The sequence below is a fragment of the Panthera leo genome, chromosome E1, assembly GCF_018350215.1.
Source record: "Panthera leo isolate Ple1 chromosome E1, P.leo_Ple1_pat1.1, whole genome shotgun sequence".
NCBI lineage: Eukaryota > Metazoa > Chordata > Mammalia > Carnivora > Felidae > Panthera > Panthera leo.
This window is the reverse complement of record NC_056692.1, coordinates 58,834,370-58,848,888: the sequence shown is the minus strand read 5'-3', so window position 1 is coordinate 58,848,888 and position 14,519 is coordinate 58,834,370. Positions and strand designations below refer to the sequence as shown.

The 14,519-nt window shown below is 52.5% G+C and overlaps 2 protein-coding genes across 4 annotated transcripts in view; one reads left to right on the top strand and one right to left on the bottom strand.

Annotated features, from left to right (window-relative positions):
* Positions 1 to 11,806, bottom strand: part of CCDC40 (coiled-coil domain containing 40) — a 42,361-nt gene extending 30,555 nt beyond the window's left edge. For both annotated transcript variants that reach the window (XM_042916069.1, XM_042916070.1), the window contains exons 1-7: positions 11,751 to 11,806; positions 10,070 to 10,154; positions 9,188 to 9,637; positions 2,946 to 3,090; positions 1,474 to 1,649; positions 548 to 631; positions 246 to 465 (exon numbers count right to left, since the gene is read on the bottom strand). In XM_042916069.1, the coding sequence (XP_042772003.1) occupies positions 246 to 465; positions 548 to 631; positions 1,474 to 1,649; positions 2,946 to 3,090; positions 9,188 to 9,637; positions 10,070 to 10,154; positions 11,751 to 11,779 (1,189 nt within the window). In that variant the 5' untranslated portion in view covers positions 11,780 to 11,806. The remainder of the gene's footprint in view (positions 1 to 245; positions 466 to 547; positions 632 to 1,473; positions 1,650 to 2,945; positions 3,091 to 9,187; positions 9,638 to 10,069; positions 10,155 to 11,750) is intronic.
* Positions 11,807 to 12,833: 1,027 nt separating this feature from the next.
* Positions 12,834 to 14,519, top strand: part of TBC1D16 (TBC1 domain family member 16) — a 73,865-nt gene continuing 72,179 nt past the window's right edge. For both annotated transcript variants that reach the window (XM_042915848.1, XM_042915847.1), the window contains exon 1: positions 12,834 to 12,891. The gene's annotated coding sequence lies outside the window, so the exon portion shown is untranslated. The remainder of the gene's footprint in view (positions 12,892 to 14,519) is intronic.

Sequence of the window (14,519 nt, the reverse complement as noted above, 5' to 3'; positions counted from 1 at the left end):
GGATAGGACCACATCTTGCTTTTTCTCCCTGCGATCCCAGGGAGCCTTTGGGGGATGAGATGGTGTGTGGCACCTGCCCATGGGGACGTGACAGCCCGTGGCGACGCCCCACTGGGTCATGACGGCACTCGGGGGACACCCTCGGGGTCGCGCAGGCACACAGGGACGTGACAGCACGCGGGGACACCCTCGGGGTCGCGCAGGCGCACGGGGACGTGACAGCACGCGGGGACGCCCCGCCTTACGCTTCTTGCGCTCGCCGTTGGCGTTCTGGCAGGTCTGGGCGTAGAGCTGGCGCGCGGCCCGCAGCTCCTCCTCCTTCTGTCGCCTGGCGCAGGCGGCCATCGAGTGCCGGTCGTGGCTCTTCTCCAGCTGCATCTGCAGGCGGGCCAGGTGCTGCTGGACCCCGTACAGATGCACCCCCAGCTCCTGCCGCTGGACCCGGCTTTGCTTGGTGGCCGCGCCCTGCCGCAGAGAGAGGGGCTGCGTCAACGGACGGAGGCGCACAGGCGGGCGGCGGCGGGGGGGGGGCTGGACAGATACGCACCAGCTCTTGAAGTTCCAGTTTCAGCTTCTCTATCTGTCGGTTGAGATAGTTCTTCAGGGCAGCCTGGAACCTTACCATCAGGGGCTAAAACGACAGAGAAGCCGGCCGGGGTCACTCTCCTGGCCTATGCAGGGCACAGCCTAGGTCGCCAGAGGTCTCCCTGGGGGCACAGAAAGGACTTCCACGCCGGGTGCTCCCTGCTTCTGCCCGGAGACCTACTCTGCCAGCCACAGATTAAAGGCACTCATGGCCCTGTCCCAGGCACTGAAGGCTTGAGCGCATTATTTTGGGGGAAGGCCTGGGTGAGCTGGGGTGGTGGTCCTGGAACCCCCCTCCCCCACTTCCCTGGAGATGAGACGGGTGATGGACCTGGGTCGCCAGCGCTGAATGAGCACGGAGCCCCTTTTCCCAGAGCAACTGCCGATCCTCTCCTGGTGTGGGGGGGGGGGGGGGGGGGGGGGTGGGGTGGTGGGCACCGCGACTGTCCAAATGGGCTCGGCCGGTCAAGATCTGCCTTCCCCGCTCACCAGAGGGGGCAGCCAGGGAGCTCATAACCTGGTAGGTTCGCTCCAAGCAGTGGCTCTGAGTGGGGGTGACCGTGCCCCCACCCGACGTCCAGCAGTATCTGGAGACATTTCTGGCTGTCACGGCTAAGGGGCAGGGGCGCTGTTGGCATCCAGCGCCTGGAGCCAGGGATGCTGTGTCCGACAGTCCCCCGCCCCCCGCCCCCAGAGAGTGACCCGGTCCCAATGTCACCAGTGCCAAGGTTGAGACTTGGCAAGACAGGAGAAGACGCCTCACAGAGCAGCGGCCCAAACCGTGCAGACAAACTGCCGAGAGGGTGAGGGGCGCGCGGGGCTGGGGTGGGGCGTGGGGAGCTCTCCGTGTGTGCAGGGCGCCAGCAAGGCCTGGGAGCATGTCCTTACGTGGTCTGGGTCCAGAACCACCAGAGGGGTTCTGTCTTCCTCCGCCTCGTCGCTGCCCTCGGACTCTGTTCCGTCTACAGTCTCCTCCTTGGGAGGGCTTAGCTGCTGGATCTGGTCCAGGAAGGCGGGCACGGCCTCTCCCTCGGGCTCGGCATCAGGCTCCTCAGGGGGGACAGCTGGGGGGACAGCAAGCCCTGTTGAGGGGCTAGTACGGTGCTTAACGAGGCCACTTGCAGACGCCATCAGGCGAGGCTGATTTCCAACCGCGTGCAACACGGTGGAAAAGAGAGACAAACGTCCAGGGGGTTGGGGCTCAGAAGCGCTGCTTCCAGGGTCTTCTGTTCGTGAATCTTCTATGTGTCGATTTACATGATCCATAAAAAGGATCACACTTTATTTATTTATTTTTAGTTTTGATTGCGCGCGCATGAAAGGATCACATTTTAAAGGTAATGTAGGGGCGCCTGGGTGGCTCAGCCCGTTAAGCATCTGACTCTTGATTTCGGCTCAGGTCACGATCTCACCATCTGTGAGCTCGAGCCCCGCGTTGGGCTCTGTGCTGACAACACAGAGCCTGCTTGGGATTCTGTCTCCCTCTCTGTCTGCCCCTGCCCTGCTTGCTCTCTATCTCTCACTCAAAAAAATTGTAAAGAAGGTAAAAATTTTAAAAAGGTAATGTATATTACCTTTAATATATTCCAGGAAGGAAAGATGTTTTGTAGATACTTTTCTAGACACAGATAGGGAATATTGGGTGACAGTTGGCTCCTTACTGAGGCACTACATTGTTTTGTTTTGTTTTTGATGGGAAACGGCTGACAAGATTGACAACAAATGAAATATCTGTGAGGCTCGACTTCCAGCTTCCCTATCCACCTGAGCCAGAGAGATCCTGTTCTGTTTTTAACTCGTTCAGATGTGAGCTATCTTTGGGTCACTTGTGGGGTGATACAGGGCTTTGTTAGCTGGACCATCCACGCACATGTACCGTAAGGAATAAGAAATACCCCGATTTGCTTTTCCCACGTCCGCCACACTGGGATAGGGGACAGGGCGTGCCGAGCAAGCCTCTGAAACTCAGAAAACACATACACTGGAGGATCTTGTGGCCGAGCCCCTCTGTGAGACCAGGAGGCAGCAGGAAGTGGCAGTCAGGGGCTGTGGTTTGGGACGTCATCGGATCTCAGTCACGGTTTGCTTCTGCCACTTACTCGATAGGCCACTAAATGACTCTTAGGATCTTTGTAAAATGGGAGACTGGTTCCTACGTCATCAGGTTACTGTAAGGATTAAACACGATGCGACAGAGTGAATAATACCTATTAATAACATTTTTGCCTTTAGGCTCATAGCTGAACAAGAAATGAGGTAACAGGTGGCGAATGAGTGGCACCGCTCACACCGAAGGGGATGTGAAGGGGCTTATCCCGTGGGCGGGACGGGACGGGACGGCCCGGTGGGTGCCGTGGTACCTGGCTCCTGCGTGAAGGGTTCTTTCGTGCTCAAGAGCAGCTCGTCAAGGTCCAAGGACGTGATGCTACTTCCCTGGCTCAGTCGGAGATGGTGTCGTGTCCCCAGAGGGAAGACTTTTTGCTGGAGCTCTTCGTGCGAGGATTTCTAGAGCAAGAACAGCCAAACCCAAATCAATGAGGGCTTAATCAGTACTGAAGTTACTTGATTCTGACCTATTACAGTGTTCAAAGTTCAACGTAATTGCTAAAACAAAAGAAAACCATTTGGATATAAAGGTTATTTGGCGTTTGCAAAATGGAAAACATCTACGCCCCCGACCCCAGGAATTCAGGAATGGTCTCTGCCGGTCTAGAACTGTAGCAAAGTGTAAATGCTGAGGTATGGACGTGTGTTTTACACGTGGGGTTCTTTACTTCCAGATGCTGATCTCCCCGAGGATGGTAAGCAACATTTCTGAGCCTCCTCTGTACAAAAGGCTGCTGGAAAGCCTCAGCCCCAGGCAAGAGGGGTGCTTGTACTTCTTTTTTCCAAACCATTCCACTTTAGGGACATCTTGATAAGAAAAAGTCTTCTCTCTATCAAACTCAACACCCAAAAAACAACCCAGTGAAGAAATGGGCAAAAGACATGAACAGACACTTCTCCAAAGAAGACATCCAGATGGCCAACCGACACATGAAAAAATGCTCAACATCACTCATAATCAGGGAAATACAAATCAAAACCACAATGAGATACCACCTCACATCTGTCAGAATAGCGAACGCTAACAACTCAGGCAACAACAGATGTTGGCGAGGATGCGGAGAGAGAGGATCTCTTTTGCACTGCTGATGGGAATGCAAACTGGTGCAGCCACTCTGGGAAACAGTATGGAGGTTCCTCAAAAAACTAAAAATAGAACTACCCTACGACCCAGCAATTGCACTACTAGGCATTTATCCACGGGATACAGGTGTGCTATTTCAAAGGGGCACATGCACCCCAATGTTTATAGCAGCGCTATCGACAATAACCAAAGTATGGAAAGAGCCCAAATGTCCATCGATGGATGGATAAAGAAGATGTGGTATATATACAATGGAATATTACTCGGCAATCAAAAATAATGGAATCTGGCCATTTGCAACTACGTGGATGGAACTAGAGGGTATTATACTAAGCAAAATTAGTCAGAGAAAGACAAATATCATGACTTCACTCATATGCAGACTTTAAGATACAAAACAGATGAACATAAGAGAAGGGAAGCAAAAATAATATAAAAAGAGGAAGAGGGACAAAACATAAGAGACTCTTAAATATGGAGAACAAACTGAGGGTTACTGGAGGGGTGGTGGGAGGGGGGAGGGGCTAAATGGGGGAGGGGCACTAAGGAATCTACTCCTGAAACCATGGTTGCACTATATGCTAACTTGGATGTAAATTAAAAAATAAATTAATTTTTAAAAAAAGAAAAGAAAACATCTTCTCTTGATAAAAATGCCTGCCTCCATTTTAGCTTTAAAAGATAACTCTTGCAATTATATTACTGTTGATGATAATTATTGCTGGTGCTGAACTGGTGGGTATTGGTAACAACAATGACCCTGCACAACACCCCGTGAGGAGGTGATAGGAGTCACTTCTGTTATCTGGTGGTCGGAGGGGGGGCAGGGGGGGTGGGGAGGAAGCAGCCTCACAGAAGCTAAAGACCTTGCCTCAAGTTCCCACAGTTGGCCAAGGGCAGGTGCAGACTTGGGACGCCTCAACTCCCAGCTCGTGCCCTTTCTAATACTTCCTCAGATGATGCCGATTCTAGAAACCACCCCCGAGGCGTCCAGAACCGTAATGATAGTAATGGGGGCCCAGAGTCAAAAGCCCACCTCTGCGGTGTCCAGAAAAGGCTTCTCCCCCTGAGAATTCAACGAGGCATCCAGAGGCCGATGCACTTGGCAGCTCCCTCCCCGCAATTCCTCTTCTTTCTAAAGACTGAGCACCAGTTGAGAGGAAGGAAAATCGGGCTCCCTCTCAGGTTTGTCTCTGCCCTTCTGGCTGATCACACTTGGAAACTGTTTCCCTGTGCGTTTTCTAGAAACTAGACCCACGGACGCACGCTGAGTTTACAGCTCACATCACCAAGTGGCCCACACTTCCCATCTTCTGGACATCTTACGAGGTGGAGACACTTGCTCTTCTGAGTTTAATTAGTGGGCATCAAACCATGTTATTCTCCAAAGCTATTAACTCTCTAGGGTTCATCAGGTGGGGCAGGATCTTTGCTTTGAGGTTCAGAACGGTGGCTTTGCATCGAGAGCAACCATCACAGCTGTGCGACTCTGGGCAGGGAAGTCTGTCCGCCCGTTCCCTCATCTGTACAATAATCATAGTTCCTTCCCCACAGGGTTGTTGTCAGATTCACTGAGACAGCAACGTCAAGGGTGTAGGCGCGTCCAGCCCAGAGTCGAAGATAGAGGAATGTAACCCTGCTCCTTGCTTTCCTTCCAGAACAACTCAAACCTGAAGCCAGCAGGTGGGGCTGGCCTAATGTGGGGTGAGGAGGGCTGGTTCCAGAGACCGTCCCTGTGGGGGGGTCATCACCGCACAGGTGACAGGCCTGGGCCTGGAGACAGGAGTCCCCACAGACGATAGCCTGGCACAGAGTCAGAGCCCAAACATCCTGGGGCCCACCTGGGCGGGGTTGGCCCCACAGTGACGAGGGTGACTGGGGCGTCCCAGTGTGGGGTGTCACAGTTCAGGTGGGGTGAGAAGGGTCCACTGGAGGGTGGAGAAAGGCAGTGAGGGTTACACCCGGGGGCTGATCAAATTAATAACTACATCAAGGAGAATGGGGGCTCGGCTTCCCATTGTTGGAAAAAGGACATGGGAATATGCAAAGGGAGGACATCAAGAGGAACCCACTCGGGGGTGAGTGGTGTTAGAGAAGGGTTGGTGTGAGCTGTGTGTGTGTGTGTGTGTGTGTGTGTGTGTGGTGTGTGCATGTGTGGTGTGTATGATACTGAGAGATCCCGGGGATAGTGACATCCCAGTCAATGAGATTACCTGGCACCTGAATCTTGACTTCTAAATTCTGTTTTCCATGAAAAGAAACCAGGCTCCTGGAGAAATGTCTGATTCTAGGGCCAGGCAGTTCTGTGCCAGAGAATGAGAAAGTTCTCCAAGGATGACGGCAGTTAAAAAAAAGCATGATGTGGGTACGTCAGAAGGACACAAAGACCAACTTAAATGGGCTCTCATAGGCCAAATTGGGGACAATTTCTATTCAGTGTTGTACTGGAAGTTCTGGCCAGTGTAAGAAGGCAAGAAAAAGATATGAAGGGCATCTAGATTTGAAAGGAAGAGATTAAACTGCTTTTATTCACAAACAACATGATCATCCTTATGAAGCATTGTATGGATTCTACAAAAACAAAAAAGCGATAGAACTAACAAGGGTGTTGGGGGCGCCTGGGTGGCTCAGTCGGTTAAGTGACAAACTCTCACTTTTGGCTCAGGTCATGATCTCACGGTTTGTGGGTCGGAGCCCCGCATCGGTCTGTCTCTGTGCTGGCAGAGCAGAGCCTGCTTGGGATTCTCTCTCTCCCCCTCTCTCTCTGCCCCTCAGTAGCAGGGTGTTTAGCAATGTTGCTGGATATAAGATCAATATACAAAAATCAGTTGTGTTTCTATATACAATATAGCAACAAACAATTGGAAGACATTTAAAATGCCATCAAAAAATCCAAAATAGTGAGGGATAAATCTGATAAAAGATGGGCCTGTACACACTGCTGAGAGAAATATGAACTCCTAGAAATATGGTGGTAATGTGATTTTTTTTCTTCATTTGAAATACTCACTTTCCTATCTTAAACAAAAAGAGCACCTTCCCACACAATTTTTCTTTTCTTTTCTTTTTATTTAATTAATTTATTTTGAGAGACAGAGAGAGTGAGCAGGGGAGGGACAGAGAGAGAGGGAGAGAGAGAACCCCAAGCAGGCTCCACACTGTCAGTTTGAAGCCCAACGTGGGGCTTGAACTCACTAGCCGTGAGATCATGACCCGAGCCGAAACTAAGAGTTGGACACTTAACCAACTGAGCCACCCAGGCGCCCCCACACCCAATTTTTCTTACATGCAAAGGGGTAAACGGTAACTTCGCAGTGGAGAAGAATGACACTTTTTCATCAAGGGATCCACACCAACATCATTGGTAATGGGACAAACTATGACTGTGTGCCACCTATTAGGACACAAGGAGGACACAGAATCCATCTGTGAACCCTTTCCATTGGATCATAACCCAGATTGCATCATGAGGAAAACCAGGAATATCCAAACTGAGGGACATTTTAAAAGTGGCTGGCTGGTGATCTTTAAAAGTGTCAAGGCCATTAAAGTCAAGGAAAGATTAAGTCCTGACAGAAGGGACAGCTAAAAGCCACATGTGATTTGAAACGTACTTCTGTTATAAAAGACATCATTTGGACACCTGGTGAGTGAGGCCTGAGGATTATCTGGTAATGTGATGAAATTTCCTGATTTTGATAGTTATATTTTGGTTGTTCGTGGGAGGCACGCACAGAAGCACTTGGAGGCAATGGGGCATCAGATCGTCAACTTACTCTCCGAGGTTAAAAAAATAAAAAGTTCTTCTAATAATACTTCAATTTTCCTTTTTTCTGTCTTTCTTTTGTTTTTTAAGCAGCTCAATGCCTAGTGTGGAGCCCGACATGGGGCTTGAACTCCTGACTCTGAGGTCAAGACTTGAGCTGAGATCAAGAGTCGGACGCCTAACTGACTGAGCCACCCAGATGCCCCCATGATTCAGTTTTTCTATAATCCCATGCTTGTTCAAAAATTTAAAAAAGAGGGGCGCCTGGGTGGTTCAGTCGGTTAAGGGGCCGACTTTGGCTCAGGTCATGATCTCACGGTTCGTGGGTTCGAGCCCTGCGTCAGGCCCTGTGCCGACAGCTCAGAGCCTGGAGCCTGCTTTAGATTTGGTCTCTCCCTCTTCCGCTGCCCTTCCCCCCTTGTGCTCTCTCTCTCCCTCCCTTTCTCTCTCTCTCAAAGATAATCATTAACAAATCAGGAGACTATAGATGCTGGAGAGGATGTGGAGAAATAGGAACCCTCTTGCACTGTTGGTGGGAATGCAAACTAGTGCAGCCACTTTGGAAAACAGTGTGGAGGTTCCTCCAAAAATTAAAAATAGATCTACCCTATGACCCACCAATAGCACTGCTAGGAATTTACCCAAGGGATACAGGAGTGCTGATGCAGAGGGGCACTTGTACCCCAATGTTTATAGCAGCACTTTCAACAATAGCCAAAGTATGGAAAGAGCCTAAATGTCCATCAACTGATGAATGGATAAAGAAATTGTGGTTTATATACACAATGGAATACTACGTGGCAATGAGAAAGAATGAAATATGGCCTTTTGTTGCAACGTGAATAGAACTGGAAAGTGTTATGCTAAGTGAAATAAGCCATACAGAGAAAGACAGATACCATATGTTTCCACTCTTAAGTGGATCCTGAGAAACTTAACAGAAGACCATGGAGGAGGGGAAGGAAAAAAAAAGTTGGAGAGGGAGGGAGCCAAACCATAAGAGACTCTTAAAAACTGAGAACAAACTGAGGGTTGATGGGAGGTAGGAGGGAGGGGAAAGTGGACGATGGGCATTGAGGAGGGCACCTGTTGGGATGAGCACTGGGTGTTGTATGGAAGCCAATTTGACAATAAATTTCATATTACAAAAATAAAAAGAAATAAAGAGAAGAAAAGAAAATTAAAAGACAGTAACTATTGTCATTATAATCATTATGACCTAGAATTGCCCTGTCCAATATGGTAGCCACTAGCAACAGGTGGTTATATCAATTTAATTAGAATCCTAATTAAAAATTCAGTCCCTCCATCTCTGAAGCCACATGTGACTGATGGCTACCATGTTGGACAGCAAAGATAAGGAGCATTTCTATCATCATGAAAAGTTTCACTGGACAGTGCCGTTCTGGAGACCAGAATCCTGGATGCCCTTATGTGAAATGTTCCCAACCTAGGGTTGGCGAACACCAAAGAAAGGTCCAGAAACTCTTGGCATTCAACAGTGGGTCCTAAGACCTCACTTTGCTAAGAAATTTCTAACAGGAATTGCGATGTGTTTTTATACCATGCCCTGAGTTCTTCACCCAGGGTGACAGACCACAGAGGCAATAAAACACTTTCATAAAACAGACCTCAGGGCCACTCACCGACGTGCTAGTCTGGGGTCCGGAAGCATCCCGGCCTATTTGCTCGGATAAGCCCAAGGCTTGCAGGGATGGCTGTGCGGAGATGTCCCCTGGTTCTCCGGATTCTGACGGACCGGGGGCTCCTCTGTCTTCGGGAACAGCTTCCCCGCCCACATGTTCGTACAGGTATGTGGGGCCCGCTTCCTCTCTGGGCATCTCCGCAGGACTTTTGTATAAAGAAGCCAGATCCGTAGAACTGACTTTCCCTTCGGGTGATGTGCCTTCCATATCGGATTCGAACTCTCCTTCAGATTCAAATTCCTCTTCTGTCTCCGCTTCCTCAACACTTTCGACCTCTCCCTCAATCTCGGTCTCTCTTTCAGTTGTGACTTTCTCATCGTCTTCAGAAAGCTTTGCGGCATCGACAGCCTCGTCATCGTTCTGGTCACTGCTCCTCTCTGTTGGTGGGATCTATAGATGCGTGGCAGGGGGAAAAAAATCAGGAAACACAGTATAAGGCGCCCTGTGAAGTTTTACTCTTCATTGTGTAATTATGCGGACGGGAAAATCGCATCTGTACACGTCTGAGTGTCACTGAGAGAATACACTCCACGCTTTATCTGTTCCCTCCAGTGTTTGTGATTTTTGCGTCCTTTGCTATAGAAACCGAATCCCGAAAACCTCAGGGTGATCTGAGTGGGAGACGGGGGTGGGGGGCATCCTGACTAGCCACCAACACTCAAGAATGGGAAGGAAGGAAAACGAGTTTCTCTGCGATGGGATGGAGTCTGTTGTAGTGCAAGGTACAAGATCACTGTACGGTCTTCTTGAACAGCTCTTAACTCTTTAATTCCCAGTGACTACAAGCCCAGCACACACAGCCCACCCCACAGGGAACCTTACCCTGTCGCCTTCAACACTCTGGTCCCCGCCTTCATTATTCTGGTCCTTCTCTCCTTCAGCAGTTGATTCGCCTTCTAGCTCAGACCTGGGTGCAGATATACAGTCTAAGTTTCCAATAACAGCGTTCTTTTTCTTAGCATTTATTACCTCCCAGTGTCTGTATATATTCTTATTTACTTGTTCATTATCTGCCTTCCCTCTAGGCTGTTGGCCATGACTTTGTTATGTTTTGTCACCAACCCCAGCACTAGATCATACCTGTTACATGGAGGGAGGGAGTGCCACAAAAGAGTCGCTGTACGAATGAATGAAAAATAATTATGGAAACATCAAAGGAACAGCGTAAGTAGATTACAACAGAAAAGTCACCCTGAATATATATATATATATATATATATATATATATATATATATATATGTGTGTGTGTGTGTGTGTGTGTGTGTCTGGGACAAAACTGGGGAAAAGAAATACAAAATAAAAGAATGTTGCACAGAAGGGACAAATTCAGAGACCCTTGGTTAGTTTCTCCATGATTTCCATAGTACAAGAATGTCATGACTTACATTCTTTTTTTTTTTTAATATTTATTTGGGGGGAGAGCACAAAGGGAGAGGGGCAGAGAGAGGGGGACAGAGGATCTGAACTTCAGCAGGCTCTGCACCGACAGCAGTGAGCCTGATGTGGGGCTGGAACCCACGAAACCACGGGATCTGAGCTGAAGTCAGATGCTCATCTCACGGAGCCACCCAGGTGCCGTATCATTTACATTCCTAAAATTATGTCTTCTAATGAAAAATACAAGCTTATTTTTTCAAAAAGTCAGACTAATCCAGAAGTGTGTGACACAGTGAAAATCCTCTGGGACTCTCCCTCCCCTTCTCAAGAGAACCACTAGTAATAGAAGAGATTTAAGGGTATATTCTTTCAAATACTTTTCTATGCATTTAATCGCGCGCGCACACACACACAAACACACACACTTAGAGATCACACTCTACATACTGTTTTCCATTTAGTCTTTTCATTTTCTGTAACTTGGAATTCTTTCCATATCAGTACATATAGATCGACTTTTTTTTTTTTAATGAAACACTACAGAAGCATCAAAAGTAAAAGGTCAAATTCTTTAAAATAGTTTCTGTCCTTTTAAATAAAGCTTGAGAGCACAGAGGCTGGTGGCAAGATCTTTACGTGGCTACTGTCTACCTGTGTGTGCAGGACGGTCACGCAGGGGCTTCCAAGCCACAGGGACCCTGACCCTTCCCCTCCCGCACCCCCCCCCCCCCCCCCCCCCCCCCGGCCTGGCGAGGGGGGAGGGGTCCGCCCTTCCAGGACGGAGGGGCGGGGCGGCCCAGGCCCACAGAGACCCCCACTCCCAGGCCTCTCAGCAGGCACAGCCAAGCATATTGTTGCCATGGTTACTGCGGGGCTAGCAAGTACGGGGGTTCAGGGAGCGGAGCGGCCAGAGCGAGGGGGACGCTGACAAAGGGATTGGAGACGGGAAGGGGCACGGAGGCTTGGGGGTGGCGGGGTTGGGGGGAGGCTGGAAAGCCCAACGGAGCGGGGATGGGAGGGGCGCAGGTGCGGGGAAGGGGGCGTGAGGGGAAGGGACGCCCCAGAGGCTACGGCAAGGGGGAGGCGTGGGGGCGCTGCGAGACCCGCGACCCTCGCCCCGCTTACCCGCCGGCCGGTCCACCCGGCTCCGCCATCTCCCGTTGCTAGGCGACGCCGTCAACATCCGGCGGGCGGGGACCACGCGCGGGGCTGGCGCTGGCTGCGCGGCGGCGCGGCCTTTGTGCCACCGAAGCGCGCTAGAGGCGCACAGCACCGAAATACGTGCACACACACTCACACACACATGGTTTGTCCGTCTCTGAGTCCGAGCTCTGTCCCGCCCGGCTCGGGTTCTGTAAAGCGACCACCGTGTCTACGAGCGTCCAGCCAGGCAACTCCGCTGCCCCGGGCACCGGCGACCGCCAAGCGCCCCGAAAGTGGCAGGCGGAGGTGGGGCTCGAGGGGCTCCGGAGCCGGCTTCTCCGTGGTGGTGGTGGGGGGCCGGGGACCCCAGCCTAGTGTCCACCCATCCATCCCCATAATTGGGGGGGTGGGGGGGGGGTCGGCGTCCCCTCCGCGGAGGTGCCGCGCGGACTCCTCGGCGGAGGACGGAAGCTCGGTGGCACTTTGGTGGGTGATGATCCCTTCCTACCCCAAAATAGGAAAACTGTAAACGGAGAGGGCGAGCGCGCACGTGGAGCGTCCCAGGGGTCCTGCCTTCACTCCGCGTGGGGGACTCGGAGCTGCTGTCGGGGGCAGAGTCCCCGGGACCGGAATTGGGGAGGCCTGGCGCAGGGGACTTGAGTCTCGAGGGCGAAAGGCGACGGGGGAAGGGCCGGGTCGGACCAAGGGGTGGCGGGGTGGGGGGTGGGGGATCGGCCGGGAGCCGGGTTGGGCCCGGGGCTGGGCTGGGATCCCGGTTGGGCCGGGGTCGGGGTCGGGGAGCGGGCAGGTGGGGTCCGGGTTGGGGTCTGAGTCGGGCCGGGTTGGGCCGGGCTTGGGTCCAGGTTCGGTTTGAGGTCCCCGCTGGATCCGGGGCCGGGTTAGGCCCGAGGCCGGGTTGGGGTCCGTGTTGGGGTCTCGGTTGGGCCGGGGGCCGGGTTAGGGGCCGGGGCGGGCGGGATTGGGCCGGGGGCGGGCCGGGGGCCGGGCCTCGCCGCGCGTCCCCGCCCCGCCGCGCCTCACTGGCGGCGGCGGCGGCGGCGGCGGCAGCGGCGGCGGCGGCTCCGGGAGCCGGTGCGACTCAGGCCCGCGTTGCGGGACCCGGGTGGGTATCGGGCCCGGGCGGGGGCCGCGGGGGCGGGGCGCAAGGGGCCCGCGGGGGACCGGGCGGCGCCCCCTTGGCGGGGACGGGGTGGGAGCGCGCGCGGGGCGCTGGGCCTGCAGCGGCGGGGCCCGGGAGGGGCCGGGGTCCGGCCGCAGCCCCAAGAGGAGCGGGGCCCGGGCAGAAGCGGGGCGGCGTGGAGGCACCCCGGGACCACGCGGGGGCCCCTTGGGGACCCCCTCCGCGGCGGGCGCCGGCGCCCCGGGCTGGGAGCGGACCTAATTCGGGGGGACTCCGTCCCCGCCTGTCTGGAGCCGGCGGACCGGGGAACTTGCGGTCTTTGTCTGGCTGGATCGTCGGAGCACGCGAACGAGAACTTGTAGGGGGCCGCCGTTTGCACACACAGCCCCCCGAAGTGTGCTTTCCAGCCCAACAGCGCGCGCTCTCAGCATTGCTGGGCCTTAGGGTCGGGTGGTCTGGCTGTGAGCACCGCATGTCAGGAAACTCACTTCCTTTAGGCCTGGGCGCTTTCCCCCTCGTTCTTTACTTAAAAAAGAGAAGGAAAAAAAAATAGGCAATTTAGGGTTGCTAAATATACCCTAAGGAGCCAGAAGCCAGTGAATCTTGAAATCCCGTTGTTCCCACACTCGGAATTTGGTGTTATACGTTGGCCACAGTCTAGTTCAGGTTCTATTCGGAGATAGAAAAGACATAATATGTTCTCTTTCCCCACCGTGAAGTTTGCTCTGCTGCCGCACCAAGTTCACATGAGGGGGGGAGAGAGAGAGGCTGAGAAGAGAAGCGAGGCTGCTACCCCCCCCCCCCATCCCCCCCTACCCCCTGCACTGGTCTTGTGGACACTTCTTTACCTCCTGAAGGTCCTAGTTCTTGTATCGGGGAAGTGAGAAATGGTTCTCAAAAAAAATGGCTGGGGTGCCTGGGGGGCTCAGTCGGTGGGGCCTCCAACTTCGGCTCAGGTCATGATCTCACCGCTCGTGAGTTCGAGGCCGGCGTCAGGCTCTGTGCTGACAGCTCGGAGCCTGGAGCCTGCTTCGGATTCTGTGTCTCACTCTCTCTCTGCCCCAACCCACTCTCTTTCTGTCTCTGTCTCTGTCAAAAATAAATAAACATTAAAAAAAAAAAAAAGATTAAAAAAAAAGAAATTCCTCGTTAGAGGGGCGCTGGGTGGCTCAGGTCATGATCTCGTGGTTTGTGAGTTCGAGCCCCGCGTCAGGCTCTGGGCTGACAGCTTGGAGCCTGGAACCTGCTTTGGATTCCGTGTCTCCCTCTCTGACCCTCCCCTGCTTGCGCTCTGTCTCTCTCTCTCTCTCTCAAGAAAAAATAAACATTAAAAAAAAAAAAGAAATTCCTCATTAGGAATATTAACATTAACTGATTAGTGACTATTGAATGCTTTTAAGAACCATGAAAACTTGCAAAGTAGGGATTGCCTCGTAGTAGTAACTGAGGGGTTCAAGAACAGCTGCCCATTGTTGGGACTGGGAGGCGAGTTGTATGCTAAATGCGGTCGTTATGTTTTCTGTGGCACTTGTTGGCTTGTGGAGTGTTTACGGTGAGCAGCGGCTCAGAATATGGCTACAGAAAGTTCTTAACAACGCTCCAGCGTTGAT